This window comes from Monodelphis domestica, chromosome 1, assembly GCF_027887165.1.
Source record: "Monodelphis domestica isolate mMonDom1 chromosome 1, mMonDom1.pri, whole genome shotgun sequence".
In the NCBI taxonomy this organism is placed as follows: Eukaryota; Metazoa; Chordata; class Mammalia; order Didelphimorphia; family Didelphidae; genus Monodelphis; species Monodelphis domestica.
The window spans coordinates 351,981,884-351,997,271 of NC_077227.1; the positions used below are offsets into that span (position 1 = coordinate 351,981,884).

Below are 15,388 nucleotides of genomic sequence, written 5' to 3' on the forward strand. Positions count from 1 at the left end.
ATGGGAGGTCCTGGGTTCAAATCTGGACTCAGACACTTCCTAGATCTGTAACCCTGGGGAAGTCACTTAACACTCTTTGCCTAGCCCTTCCTGCTCTTCTTTCTTAGAACCAACACATAGTATTGATTCTAAGATGGAAGGTAAGGGCTTAAAAAAATAAAAAAAAGAAATTGTTATCATTATCATAGTTGTTGGAAGATGTATACATAGATAGAGGATGTGGTAGTAGCTATTTAGGATGATATATAAAAAAAGCCCAAAAAAGTAGGAGTGAAAGAGAACTGTACTAAGAGAAAAGGGAAGAGAGAAGTAAAATGCAGTGTATATCACATAAAGAGGCATGGGCAGGGGTGGGGTGGGGTGGAGTGGGCAGGAAGGGACTACTATTGTACAATACTTAAACCTTACTCACATTGGAATTGTCTCAGAGAGGGAAGAACAGTCACATTCATTGGGGTATAGAATCCTGTCTTACCCTACAGAGAAGTAGAAGGGAAATAAGAAAATTAAGGGAGGGGGCAAAAGTGGAGGGGGTGATTAAAAGCAAAGTATAGGTTCAGAGGCAGAAGAGAACTAAGGGCTCAGCAATTTGGGGTTAAGTTGACTCGCCCAAGGTCACACAGCTAGGAAGTGTCTGAGACCATATTTGAACCCAAGTCTTCCTGTCTCCAGACCTGACTCCCTATCCACTGAGTTACCTAGATGTCTAGAGCAGGGGAGTTTCTAAACAGTCTCAGACTCTTGTGGAAGCTGGAAGAACAGCTCTGGCCTAAGCCACAATTTTGGGTAGCAAAAGACTTAGACTTTGTTTTTTGCCATTATTATGAATTTTTCAGAAAGGATAGGTCCAATGGGAAAGGGTTTCCTCTTTAATGAGTACATTTTCCTTCTGAGGAGAGTCCAAGTCTCGGGGAGGCATTTTGAATTTAGGGTGCTATATAAAAAGCCCTTGGGGGGAAGTGGAACTCACTTGAAGAGAAATATTATATAGTAATAATCACTTATTGACTACTGAAGAAACTAGATATTCTCTGTGAGTTGTTACATGGAACTTGAAAGTTGTTTTACCCAGATCTGTGAAGAATTAAATATGATATGTGAGGTATATTCTGAGATTTTATTTTGGTGTTTCCCAAGGGAAACTAAATGAGAGCAAAACAATCCAGAAAAATATAATTTGGGGGGCCATATCCAAGATTGAACCCAACCCATTTAAACCCCAAACTTGGGTTGCTGAGTGCTGGGTTGCACTTATATTCCTCATGCTCATTTTAATTTATTATAGTATTCTATTTTATAACAATGTCAAAATTTATTTGATAATCCTCCTATTACTGGATGAGTTGGGCTTTTTTTACAATTAAAAATTTTTTTCAATAAAAAATAATTCCCTCATTCTTCTCAATTTCTTTAGTCAAGGGATAAACATTGGCCAAGCTTATTTCTATCCCCAACCCCTTTGCCCTTTACCCATTTCTAATACCTATGAGAAGGATACAGGCCTTTAAGTACTTGCTATGTGCCCGGCACTGTGCTAAGACTGGGGTTGAAAATTATGATAAAGAGAAATGCAGTTCTTGCATTCAAGTTGCTTACATTCTAATGCAGGAAGACAATAAAAGGGAGCAGAAAGGATGTGAGGGGGGAGGTACTAAGAAAATATGAGGGTACCAGCTGATGGGAATAGTTTTGAAGTCCAGAATGCCAAGAACAGGGCTGGAAGGGAATGAAAGCATGGCATTCTGGGGTCTTCCATAAGATGGAGGCTGCAGAAGGAATTCACCAGTAGTAGAAGTGGAGTAGATAGTAGGATGTTCCTGAGGCAGAAAGCCCCAGGAACTAAAGCAAGTTGCAGGTCAAGATAGCAGATGATGATTTAAAACAACAACAACAACAACAACAACAACAACAACAACAACAACAACAACAACAACAACAACAACAACAAGCATTTACCTTCTGCTTAGAATTGATACTATCAGTTCCAAGGAGAAAAGCAGTAAGGGCTAGGTAATGGTAATTAAGCAACTTGCCCAGAATCACACAACTAGGAAGCATTTGATGACAGAGCCATAAAGACACCTTGGGTCCACTGAGGTAAAGCAGGAAAAAAGGCAGGCTTAAACTTTTGCTCTGAGATCATTTGGAAAAGCTGATTTCAAGAAAACTATGGTAGCTCCAAGATATTAAGTCAAGTCATTCCTCAAGTGGGCTCTAGCTGTCTGGTCAAACTCCTCAAACAAGCAAAACTTTGAGCTATATTTGCAAGGCTTAGCACTATTTTAGGCAAGAGACCTTGGAGCTGTATCTTCATGGACACATGCATGCTAAGACCAAAAACCCTTTGTATTCTATAATTATCGAATTACACCTGCCCATCTCTTTGATACCCTCATAACTCACAATTGGCTAACGATATAAAAATGTCTACAATTCCTGATTGGCTTTCAATGATATAATGCTTCTTTAGTCACTAGTGCATACTTTCTTATAAATATTGGACCTGTAAACTCAATAAAGTGGAATCTGTGATCCCATTCACAGACCCCTCAACCCTGTCCATTTCTCATCCATGTGGATGCTTCCTTTCTCTTCTCTCTTCTTCCCTGGAGCTGACCTTCAGGTCTTAAGTCCAAGTCATATTTGAACCCAGGACTTCCCTTCTCTGGATCTGACTCTTAATCCACTGAGCCATCTATTTGCCTCTAGATGCATGATTTCAAAGTCCAGGAAGTCAGAAACAGGACTGGGAGAAGAATGAAGATTGAATTAGTTCTAGCAGTGAGCTGGAGCCCGTTCTAAGAAGCTCTGGAGAGCCTATTGTTAAATTTTGAATGTGAGCATTTATACCTTGGAAAAGTGAATACTGCAAGTTAGGCTGGATTTATTTATCTTTTTTCCCCTTAATTGTCTAGGTTTAATAATATTATGGATAAAATACTAATGATGCAGTTTAAACTTCAAAGTGTATTATGTATATATTTCCACTCCCCCCTGCCCTGAAAGCTAGTTGCTAAACATTTACTAACATATTCCTACATGGGCTCTTCCACAAAATAGAGGCTCCAGGAAGAACTATATAGTCTCTAGAATCTTAAAGTTTGGTTTTATTCTTAAGTGCACTCAAACTTAAAATGTTCATCATTTTTTTTGTTTTGTTTTTAAAAGGGGTTAACCAACCCCTTCTTTGGTCAAGATCTCAGAGTTTTTTTCCCTTGGCACCTGAGCTTAATTGGACCATTTTCAGTAGAAGTGAGAACTCTTGGAATGCAACCTTCATAGCCTGGACTTGTTTAGTGGACTTGTGCCCACTGGTCTCCAATATCTGTGCTCTTAGCACTTGGATCCATAAAGCTAACTTTTATTTCTTCCACCAACCATCTTTTACATGGTTGTCTTCCTCTCCAATAGATTTTTTTTCAGTTGTGAGTAACTTAGAAACTGTTCCTGCCTTTCAGTCTGTTAGAGTTATCTCAATCAAAATCCATCATCTGAGGCACTTCCCATCACCTGTTCCTTTAAAAAAAAATCTAAACTTAATGAGCATCAAATAAAATTATTTCTAAATATGCTGTATAAGAGAAGGACAACGTTTTACACAATTGTGAATCACTATTATGTATAGATTGTCTTTCTTTTTTAAGTCTATAATGAATTTAACATGTAACTTTCAAAGATGTCTTGCTTGTTTGCAGTTCCTTCTGGCAATTTTCTTTTTTACATCAAAAATTTTTCTAATTTCCTCTTTCCCCCTCACACTGTCCCAATGAAAAACAAGAACAAAACCTTTGTAATAAATATACTGGCAAGCAAAACAAATTCTCACATTAGATTATATCTAAAAATGTTTGTTTCATTCTTTTTCTTGGAGCCATTAACTTCTTTGTCAGGAGGTGGGTAGTAATGCTTCTTCACTGATACTCTCGAATGGTGGGTGATCATTGCATAAATCAGTTTTTAAGTCTTTCTGAGTTGTTTTTCTTTACATTATTGTTACTGTGTACACTGTTCTGGTTCTGCTCAATCTACTCTGCTTTAGTTCATATAAATGTCCACAGGATTCTCTGAAACTATCTCATCATTTCTTATGGAGACCTCAGAAGGTGGCCAAAGATTTGTACCCATCTCCTGGTGATGTGACTATGGCAATAACTAAAGAAGAACTTTTTCACTAAAATAATTTCACCACACTGGCCATAGTTCTTCTCCCTTTTTTCTTTAGAAAGGCGGTTGGACTTTAATAGAACTCAAATGTTTACTGATCACTTAACATACCCCCATTCCCTGGATATCTTTCTAGGGAACTTGGAAAGCTCTGCTGATAAGAAAACACCAAGGATAATGTAGTTATATTACCCACCCTCTTGTCCAGTATTCTGTACTTTCCCAGAGATGCCAAAGAAATCTGTAGAGTACTTTCAATAGACAATAATGATAGTTCATGGATACTGCCAAAAACCAATATCATCAGCTATGGTTGTGGCTTCATCCCAATGCACCAGTCTTTTAACTTGAAAAGCCATTTCCAAATTTCACTGTCATAACAGAGACATATGCTAGTTCCTATGTATCTTGGAATTCCTCATATTCATCATTTGTTACTTCACAATAATATTCTATTACATCTATATACCACATGGGCATCCATTTTGCTTTTACTTCTTTGTTACAAAGAATATTAAATATATTCATATGTATAGTTTGTTATACTTTATATGTTATAATTTATATATGTATATATAACATGTCAATATTACAAATTATGTAATAGATACTTTTATCAACTAATTATATATTATTCTTGTGTTATATATTAACATAATATTTATATGTTTATGCATATATAATATATAGTTTACATATATATTTAGCATTTTCTGTGATAGGCCTAGTTAAGCCTCTAAAACAAAGAATTCCTCAAGAGGAGGATATCAATACACAATGAACATTCAGCTTTGGTTCCAGTTCAAACCTTACCACGCCAATGCCTTCAAGTGAAAATATGGCTGACCCAAAGAACAAGGTGTATGACTGCCAATTTGCTGACCAAGGCAGGTTCTTAGGATTTGGTAGGTCCTGGAAAAAAGGAACAGTGATGACAAGTTATTCGCTTACATCAGAATATAAAATAGAGTTTTTTGTTACAAGGAAGATATCCCAAAATGTAAATCAAGCTTCAACTTAAGACCATTTAAGTGTGTGATTGAGCAAGTCACTCACCAGTCAACAAGCATGCATTAGGAGCCTACTATGTGCTAGGAACTCAGGGTACAAAGTCAAAAGTGAAACCAACACTGCCTTTGAGCTTACAATCTAGCTGGAATGTCATGTATATATAATCTTAGAGAGGGAGAAAGAGAGAGAAGAAAGAGATGGATAGATAGGAAGACAGATATAGATATAAGTTAATAGGGAAGCAGTTACTAGCAGCTGGGAAGTTGAGAAGGCTTTATGTAAAAGGTGGAACTTGAGTTGAACCTTGACAGGGGCTTGGACTTCTAAGAGCCAGAGATAAGGAAAAAAAACTATATTCTAGGCATGGAGGACAGCTAATGCAAAGGCTTGGAGATGGGAGTTAGAATACTATGTGTGAGAAACAATAAGGTGACCAGTTTGTCTGGATTATAGTGTGCCTGAAGGGCCACTCATGTCATAAGTCTGGCAAGGCTGGATGAGAAGTCATTTGGGAATGACATTAATTACCAAACAGAGGTGTTTATGTTTGATCTCACAGGTAATAATGAGCCACTGGAATTTGGTGAGTAGAAGAATCACTAGGTCAGACAAGCTCTTTAGAAAAAATCACTGGCATCTATTTGAAGGATGGATCAGAATGGGGAAAGACTTGAGATAGATGAATAAATTAAAAGGCAACAAATTATATTGCAATATTGCTTAATCTCCTTAGGCCATAGTTTCCACAATTGCAAAGTCAGGGAACTTTTGAGATATTTTCTATCTCTAGCTCTATGATCTCAGGATCAAATCATAGAATTTTTGAGCTGGAAAGGACCTCAGGGAACCTCCAGTCCAATCCCTTTATTTCACAATTGAAAGAACTTCTATAATGGTGGCTCTTCATCTGGATGGAGACCATGAGCTTGTTTTTTACAAAATATTTTGATAATTGCATTTCAGTGTAATTAGTTTCCTTTTAATCTATTGTATTTTACTTTCTGCTTTTGAAAAGATTCTTGGGGGCAGCTAGGTGGCTCTGTGGATTATCGAGAGTCAGGTCTAGACAGGAGGACTAAGGTTCAAATCTGACCTCAGACATTTCCTAGCTGTGTGAATCTAGGTAAATCATTTAATCTCTATTGCCTACCCTTATTGCTCTTCTACATAGTATTGATTCTAAGACAGAAGGTAAGAGTTTGAAAAAAATTATCCTATGACAAAAGGTAAGAATTTAAAAAATATTTTTATGAAGTTTTGCAGGTTTGTTGTAATTTTTTCTAGATGTTTACTGACAATCTCTTTAATGATCTATTTTGGGATTCTTTAAAAAATTATTAAAGATATTTTATTTTTACCAATTACATGTAATAAAAAATTTCCACATAAGTTTTCTGAAGTATATGATCTAAATTGCCTCCCTCCCTTCCCTTCCCTCTCCCCTCCCTGACCTAGTAAGCAATTTGATCTGGGCCATACATATATTATTATGCAAAACATTTTTCCATATCGGTCATTTTTATGAGAATAATCATATAAAATCCAAACCCCCAGATAAAAACCCAAATAAACTTAAGTGAAAAAAATCACATTTTGATCTGTATTTTGACTCCAACAGTTTTTTCTCTAGAGGTGTTTAGCATTCTTTTTCATAAGTCATCAGAATTGTCCTGGATCATTGTGTTGCTGTTAGCAGCAAAGTCTATCACATTTGACTGTTCACAGTATTGCAGTTACCTGGACAATGTTCTGCTGGTTCTGCTAATTTCACTCTGCATCAGTTCAAGTAGTTCTTTCTAGCTCTTTCTGAAATCATTCTGTTAATTATTCTTTATAGCACAATAGTATTCCATCACCAACATGTACCACAATTTGTTCAGCCATTCCCCAATTAAGAGATATCCCTTCAATTTCCAATTATTTGGCAACACAAAAAGAACAGCTACAAATATTTATGTACAAGTAGGTACTTTCCCCTTAAAAAAAGATTATTCTGAGGTAGAAGGTAAGAGTTTAAAAAAAGATTATTCTGAAAAGGGGTTCATAGACTTATATTCTCCATTCTAAGATGACTTCTGGCTTTAACATTTTATAATTCTTTAATTTCCCCAAACTGCACATTGAGCATGTTGCTATATATCTCAATCATGATTCTTTCCAAATAGATCCATATTAATATTTTCTCTTTTTATATCACCTTCATTTTCTTTCCCATCTCTCTCACCCTTCTCCCTTCCCACAAACACAGAGCCAGACCATAGAATTAAAGAATGGTCACTTGTGACTTCTAACCCTTGCAACTTCTCATCCAAAAGGACCCACTTATAACTTTGGGAAAGTACCTGAATAATGTAGCTGAAGATCAAGGTCACCGCTGCCAGGATGGCAATATCACCCACAGTGGAGAAGATGGCCAGCATTAGTATGTTATGGAAAAAGACCAGAAGGATCACAAAGGGTAGAAAGGTAAGCATGTAGAGGTGCAAATTAAGAGAAGGTGGAATTTCCATCATTGTTGTCTCATTTTTCTTGCAGGAGTGACTGATGGAAGAGGTTTCTGCCATCTAAAGCAGGAGAGAGAAAAAGAGGGGAGAAAATGTGACTGCTGGAAGAATGTATATAAGTGGCAATGAAAGGATTTAAGGAAAATAAAGAAAAAAACATCCTGACTTTTAGTCTGGAAGAGATGTAACTAAAAGAAAAGTATGGAATTTCCTCAAGGAATCATTATGAAAGACAAGCAGTGGATCTGTGGAAGGTTCCATGCAATATTGTTTAGAAGAAGGACAATGTTTAGCTATCCCATGAGCACAAATCTTCCAGGCATCTGTCTAAGATGGCCATGGGCAACCAGATGGGGTGAAAGGTATACTGTAAAGGCTCAATTTTGGGTCCTTTCATTTGCTGGAGCAGGGGCAGTGTTTGAGCATTCTCTGCAAGGTTTGAAAATCATGGCATTTGTGTGGAACTACAATAATAAGTGCAAGTTGACTCAGCAAATTATAAACCTCTATAGGTCTTAGAATCTTTTGGCTTTCAAAAGGTATGCATTTATAAAGAGTTAATTGACACTAATGCATTGCTGGTGGAATTGTGAACTGATCCAACCATTCTGGAGGACAATTTGGAATTATGCCCAAAGGCTATAAACAATGCATATCCTTTGATCCAGTAATACCACTAGTAGTTCTGTATCCCAAACAGATTTTTTTAAATGAGAAAGGATTTATTTGTACAAAAATATTTATTTATAGCTGCTCTTTTTGTGGTGATAAAGAATTGGAAACTGAGGGGATGAGGAATGGGTGAAGAAATTGTGGCATATGATGGTGTTGGAATACTATTGTGCTGTAAGGAATGATGAACAGGATGATTTCATAAAGAGCTGGGAAGACCTATGTGAACTGATGCAGAGTGAAATAAGCAGAACCAGGAGAACACTGTACACAGTAACAGCAATATGGAATATGGAATAATCAACTGTGATAGACTTAGCTAGTCTCAGCAATACAGTCACCCAGGACAATTCTGAGGGTCTTAGGACAAGAATGCTATCCACCGTCAGGGAAAGAACTGTTGGAAATATAAATTCAGATTAAAGCATGCGATTTTTCACTTGTTTATTTGGGTTTATGTTTTGGGGTATTGGTATTATAAGATTATTCACTTATTTAAAAAAATGTCAGCTGAAAGAGTTGCCCTCATTTGTGCTTTACATTCCAGGCAATGCCCTATCTTGGTCTAATGCCAGCCTGGCCCATCTTTGCCAGCAGTCGTGCAAAGGAGGTCCCTTTGAATCCCACCGACCTCCTATTCTCCTTTGTCATAACTTTACCTGCTTAAAGTGGTCAGCCAGAAACAAAAAATACACACTGCAGAAACCCAGCTGAGTAATGATTAGCAAGGACCTCACGAGATGCCTGGGGAGGGCAGGAACAGACAGAGAACAATCACTTTTTTTCACATTTTGAAGAGGGAATTGAAGAAGTTTTAGCAGTTTAGATTCTTTTTTTTTTTTAATTTGTTTAAGTCTTTTTTTTTCTACATGTTTATGATTCTCAACTAAGGTTCTGTTCATCCTCACATCTTCCCATCCTTCTTCACATCCACTGGAAGCAATTTGGCATGACTAGACTAGCAGTGGGCTGAGAGACAAAAGCAACTGGGGCTTAAGTCTAAGCTCTGCAGCTAATTTGCAGAGGAATTCCTCTCTCAGCCTCAATTTTCTTACCTATAAAATGGGAATAGGACAATCTCTGCCCCTCTCCAGGTTGTGGGAAGAACACATGTAATAATGCAGACAGTTTTATACTTGCAAGAGTTCTTAACCTGGGGTTCATGAACATGTCTTTAAATATTTTTATAATAGTATTTCAATATGATCTGTTTCCTTTGAAACCCTATATATTTTATTTTCTGTATTTGAAAACATTGTTCTGAGAACCAGTCTAGGTCAAAGCAGTAGATGGCATTAAAAAAGTGAAGAAACCTTGTTTGACAGACATTTGGGTAATTTATTTTTCTGTCCTGACTGCAGCTAACACACAGTGTGTGCATTCAGTCAAATCACTCTCTGAATGGCAGTTTCCTCCTTGAAAAATAACTTTTGTGTAGATGGTCTATTAAAAAAATCTTTCTGCCTCTCCAGTTCTCATCTAACTGCCAATGGCAAGCAACAAGTTGAAGTAAGGCTGGAGGACTTGATTGGGCCTCCTTCCCACAACCTTACACTTTTAAAAGATTACTGGATTCTCTTATGGCTAGGAGACATTTGACCTATCCAAAAGGGCTGTATCAGTGGGATCAGAATGATGCCCATATGTGCTTCCCTCTACTCCCTCTGGCCTTATAACAAGCTGGCTCCACCAGATCAAAGCCTCCCTTGGACTCTCCTGCTCAGGTCTGGATTGGGCTAAGTACAATCTGATGTAAGTTTCAATTTGGATCTTCTATGATTTTCTCCAGGTTGTTTCTCCCTATCTCTCTCTACCTCATAGGCAAAGAGAGGGTTTCTAGGGGTGGGAGTAGGAGAGGGAATAAGTACTTATTAAGTGCCTACTAGGTGCCAAGCACTGTATTAAGCATTTTTTAAAAAAACCTTACCATCTATCTCAGAATCAATACTATGTATTGGTTCTAAGGCAGAAGAGCAGTAAGGGCTAGGCAATGGGGCTTAAGTGATTTACTCAGGAAGTATCTGAGGCCAGATTTGAACCCAGGATTCTTCAGACCTGCTGAGCCACCTCAATGCCCCCAGTGTGCTAAGTATTTTACAAATATTATATCATTTTATAACAGGGGCCCTTTCTTCTTGAGGGTCACACAAATGAGGTCCTAGAATTGCTCCTCACTTAATGCTGTTGGCTTCAGTTTCCTCATCTATAAAATGAACTAGAGAAGGAAATGACAAACCACTCTACTAGCTTGACCAAGAAAACCCCAAATGGGGTCACAAAGAGACATATATGATTGAAATGACACAACAACAAAAGTCACTTCACACCCCAAGCTCATGGGTACATCACGCTCACAAGTTCCATGTTGGTTATCGGCAAGTCCTACAATGCAGGAAGAGAGCTTTGAAGAATATCCCAGATCAATAGCTCTGTTCTGATTATGAAGCATAAGTCCAAGGAGCAGCTTGATTATCTTGCCATGTAATCTAAAAAAGAAATGCTTAAAGAAATGCAAGAAGTGGGTGTAGGGAATCTTAGAGGGTTTGTGGTGTTAGGATAATTAGAAAGGAGGGAGGAAACGTTATCCTTAAGTTATGTAAGTTTTTGTCTAAATGTCTATCCTTCTGTGGAGTACAATTTAATATGCTTAATATAACATACTTTTATTATCTAATACTATTTAGTATGTATAATATATACTCATACTAATATAATAAATTTTAATATATGTAAAATACAAATGAAACTCACATTAATTTGGAACTTGTGATCTCCACTGTGTAGGAACTGCTGGTGTTGAATAATTTCTATCGATCAATTAATCTCTAATTTATGAGTTATAAGATTATAGATTTAGAGCTGGAAGAGACCTTGGAGGTCCCTTTGTTTACATATGAGGAAGCTGAAGCCCAGAGAAGAAGTGATTTGTCCAAGTCACATAAGTAGGTTTCAATGACAGGTGTCAGTCCCATGCCCTACGATTCCAAATCGAGTACTTTCTTCCCCTTGACCTGATGCTAGTCTTAGAGAATCATCTTGGATCCTGAGAGGTTTATGTAATTTGACCATGGTCACAGATGTGTCATAGGACTTGAACCCAAGTTTCCTGGACTCAAGGGGCTTTTCCAAAGCCCCTTGCTGTCTCTTAACTAACATTTATGTAATGTTTTAAAGTTTACAAAGGAACTGGAATTTGAAGGAAACATTTCATTGATGCTATTAAGACTGCGTTTTCCCACAGTGCCTACCCTGGTGCAGCTGCCAACTTTGGCACAAGCTCTCACAGTGTGCTCAGTGTCAGGGGCTGTCATGGGGCTGCTGATGAGATGAAGCAACTGGAAGAAGAGAAGGGAGATGGAGAAGAACCATTCTGCCTCTGCAAGACAGCCCAGCCATCCCAGGACATAGTTTCCCTCCCCCCCAGGGAATCTGCAGGGGCCTTGGGGCCATCGTGACTTTGATTCCTTCCCTTTAAATTGGTCAATGCAGTAGTCTGTTGACCTCTGTCAATTTCTGAGATACTAAACCAGGAAAATTTAAAAGGAAAAATTAATTCTTTTAATCTGGGGAGAATCCATTTGGCAAAGTAGAGAGAACACTGTAGTTAAGAGTTAGGAGATGTGGGTTTAAGTTCTGGACAGTGGAAAAAAACCTTTGCATTTGGAGTCAGAAGAACTGGGTTTGCAGAGTCGCAGAATGTATTCAAGTCAGACTATGGGGTGTAGTTTCAAAGCCAAGTTCTAACATATACTAGTTATAGGACTTTGAGAGCTACTCTCAGAACCTCAGTTTCCTCATATATAAAATGGCAGGAATACTTATATAGTACTTGCACTAACTACCTCCAGAGTCACTGTGAATAACATCCTTTTATAAACCTGGAAGTGCTAAATGTTTATTATTACTATTACTAATTATTATTACCTTGGTTAATGTTTTCTCCCAATTTGATGTTTCCCTTCTAATCTTGGGTACATTGGTTTTGTTTGTACAGAAACTTTTGATGGATTTCAGGTAAAAATGATCTTAGGACAAATTATTATCCTACTATTATGATTTTACATTTAATGTTATACAGATTATTGAACAGGTACATAGAATGATTTTTTATGACTTAAAGTCTTGGCAGATAACCTTATCTTCTGTTAGCTCTCTAAAGTTTTGACAAGATAACTTGGGTAGAGAAGACGACAAGGATGACATTTAGCCCAGCCTATTTCCTTCTATTACTTCTTCCAGTAAATCTATAATTTTGAAAGTTGTTTGGAGTTAGGAGTATTCATTGTAGACTACGACCTTATATTTTCTATTGATCAGTGGTATTTCTGGGCAATTATAGACAACAATTTCACTTTTCATAATACTCCATTTCCACTACAGCTATTTGGTTGAGTTCTCCAGTATATTTTGAGGCAGGTATTTGTAATATTCTTTGTTAGTCTATGAAAAAGCAACCTTCAATTGAATAATTCTGGCCACTTTATTATGTCTTCCAGGACATTGGCTAAGTGTTACATTTTTGCAACATGCAGTGATATGTGGCTTTGTTTCTTCTGGGCATAATATGCTGAGACATATGTTTCCAATGATAAGTTCAGGTTTCTTAAAAACAATTTTTTTTCTGTGATTTCTAGTGGTCAAAACCTCTTTCAGAATCACTACCCCTAAACCTCTTTGTAAGCAAATGTTTGATTCAGCTGTTATTACAAGGTATTAGTATTACGTGGAATCCTCCCATAAAGGGCAGGCGAGTCTCCTCCTGGATTTTACCTAATTCAGAGGCTTCATCTAGGGGTAAATGACTCTCAATTAAATCCAGCAAATCCCACAGTGTGTATGCTGTTAGTTTTAACTGTTCCTCTAGGAAGCTCTACCTATTTGTTCCCCAAGTGTCTCTATATTTTTCATGTTTGTCTTGAGGCCTGGGAACATCTATCAGTTCCTTAGTCTCCTCTTTGAACAAAGAAGTGTTCATCTTTCTATAGTTTCCTTAGAGTGATGACCTTGAATTTTGTTAATATTGTGTAAGATCTGGTTACTATCTAAGTCTGTCATTCATTTATTAATTTATTATTATTATCACAAGACCATAAAGCTTAGAGAAGGAAAAGAACCTAAAGAATCATTGAGTCTAATTCTTTCATTTTAGGGAAGAGGAAACTAAGGCCCACAGGAGGCAAGTAACTTGTCTAAGGTCATGCAGATTAAGTAGCAGAGCCAAAATTTGAACCTAGATTTCTGAAACCAAATGCAGTGTTCTTTCCAGTATTCCATGATGCCCTGGTTATTTATTGTTATATTGATCATAGGGATTAATATTGATAATTATTATTGCAAAAGGCTGAAAAATGAATTTTTATATAATAAGTAACTGCTATTAATACTATTAATATTATTGTGAATTATAGCATTAAAATAGTTGATATATTATGTTTAATAACGTATTAATATTATTAACAATTGTACTTCTCTCCAGAGAAAGAACTGTTGGCGTAGAAATGCAGATGAAAATATATGATTTAACATATGACTATTTAGGTATATGTTTTGGGGTCTTGGTTTTATAAAATTATTCACCTACAAAAATCAGTAATATGGAAATGTGTTTTGCTTGATAATACATGTATAACCCAGACTGAATTACTTGTCAACTCTGGGAGGGGGAAGGAAAGATCAGAGGGAGACAACATGAATCATATAACTTTGGAAAACTGATGTGAAAGTTGGTTATTAAAATAAAATAAAGAAAATTATAAATTTAAAAAAATTTATCACTAACAATACTTATTATTGCTATAACATTGGCATAATAATTTAATGCCACCGTTATTATTGTTGATGGCATTATTAATAATAGTTATTGGTATAATAAATAACTCATTGATGCTATTGTTAATAATAGTATTTATAATAATAATAGTTATAATTTGTTTTACAAATTCAAGGCTTTCATTCGAATAGGAAAACAAGTAACTCCTTGATGGTATGAAAAGAAAGGACAATAGTTCCCTTCTAGAAAACTGAAAGGCTCCCCAGGTCAGCATCTTATTTTCTAGGCAGTAGACATCAATGATGCTCATTGCTTTTCTACTTCCTAAGATCAAGAAACTAAACAGGTTTCTTAGGAGGGTCTTAATGCATGTTATATGCCTATTGAGGGGGAGGGATTTGGAGGGCATTACCTTGCCCACGTAGAATGCCTCTGAAGCCAGAAGAAGGGACTGGCTTCCATTCCATACATCACAGAGTCTCCATAGTCCACAAAGGACCGTTGCATCCTGGAGGGAGACAAAATATAAACATTAGTTGTCAGCTGGTTTAGCCAAAACCTATGGTAATTAGGGAGTGGAAAAGCATAGCTTTATTTTTTTTTAATTCAAAGATATTTTATTTTCCCAATTACATGTGATAATTTTCAATATACATTTCCCAAAATTATAAAATCTGAACCATCTTGCCCCCTCCCACCCCTCACTTGCTGATGGTAAGCAATTTAATCCCAGGCCATTTGTGTATTATTCAAGAGCATAGATTTCTAGAAACCTAGAATCTTGGACTCTTAGGATCTTGGAATCTTAGTAGTAGAATTCATCCAGGCCAACCCTGACTCTGAGCAGGAATCCTTTTGGAAGGGGCCCTGTCAAATACAACAACTAGCCTCAACTGGAAATGCTCCAAAGATGGGAAAGAACTCAGCAGAAACTTCAGTTTCCTCAACTATAAAATAAGCATAATGGCAGCACCTATCTCTCATTTGTTATTTTCAAAACCCTATAAGATAGAATATATGATAACAAGTGGCATAATGTAATATAGCATTTCATAAACATTGAAGTGCTATTAAATATGCATCATTATTATTAACATTACCACCTAAAGCAGCCCATCCCACTTTTGGATGGCTCTATTAATGGTTATCAAGTTTTCCCTTATGCCAAGTCCTCAACTTCTTTCAATTGCCCTAGTTCCATTTCCTGGGGCAAAGCAGAACAAGTTAGTAATTCCTTTTCCATAAGATAGCCCTTCATGTAAGTGAA

At 36.8% G+C, this 15,388-nt stretch overlaps 1 protein-coding gene across 8 annotated transcripts in view; it reads right to left on the reverse strand.

Moving 5' to 3' along the window:
- Positions 1-15,388, reverse strand: part of LOC100029463 (proton-coupled amino acid transporter 1-like) — a 91,894-nt gene that overhangs the window by 20,094 nt on the left and 56,412 nt on the right. For 6 of the 8 annotated variants that reach the window (XM_007473902.2, XM_007473906.2, XM_056811485.1 and 3 more), the window contains 5 exons: positions 14,534-14,629; positions 10,679-10,837; positions 9,011-9,095; positions 7,518-7,739; positions 4,978-5,076 (listed from right to left, as the gene is read on the reverse strand). In XM_007473902.2, the coding sequence (XP_007473964.1) occupies positions 4,978-5,076; positions 7,518-7,739; positions 9,011-9,095; positions 10,679-10,837; positions 14,534-14,629 (661 nt within the window). The remainder of the gene's footprint in view (positions 1-4,977; positions 5,077-7,517; positions 7,740-9,010; positions 9,096-10,678; positions 10,838-14,533; positions 14,630-15,388) is intronic. The other 2 variants (XM_007473903.2, XM_007473907.2) reach the window with 2 other exon arrangements.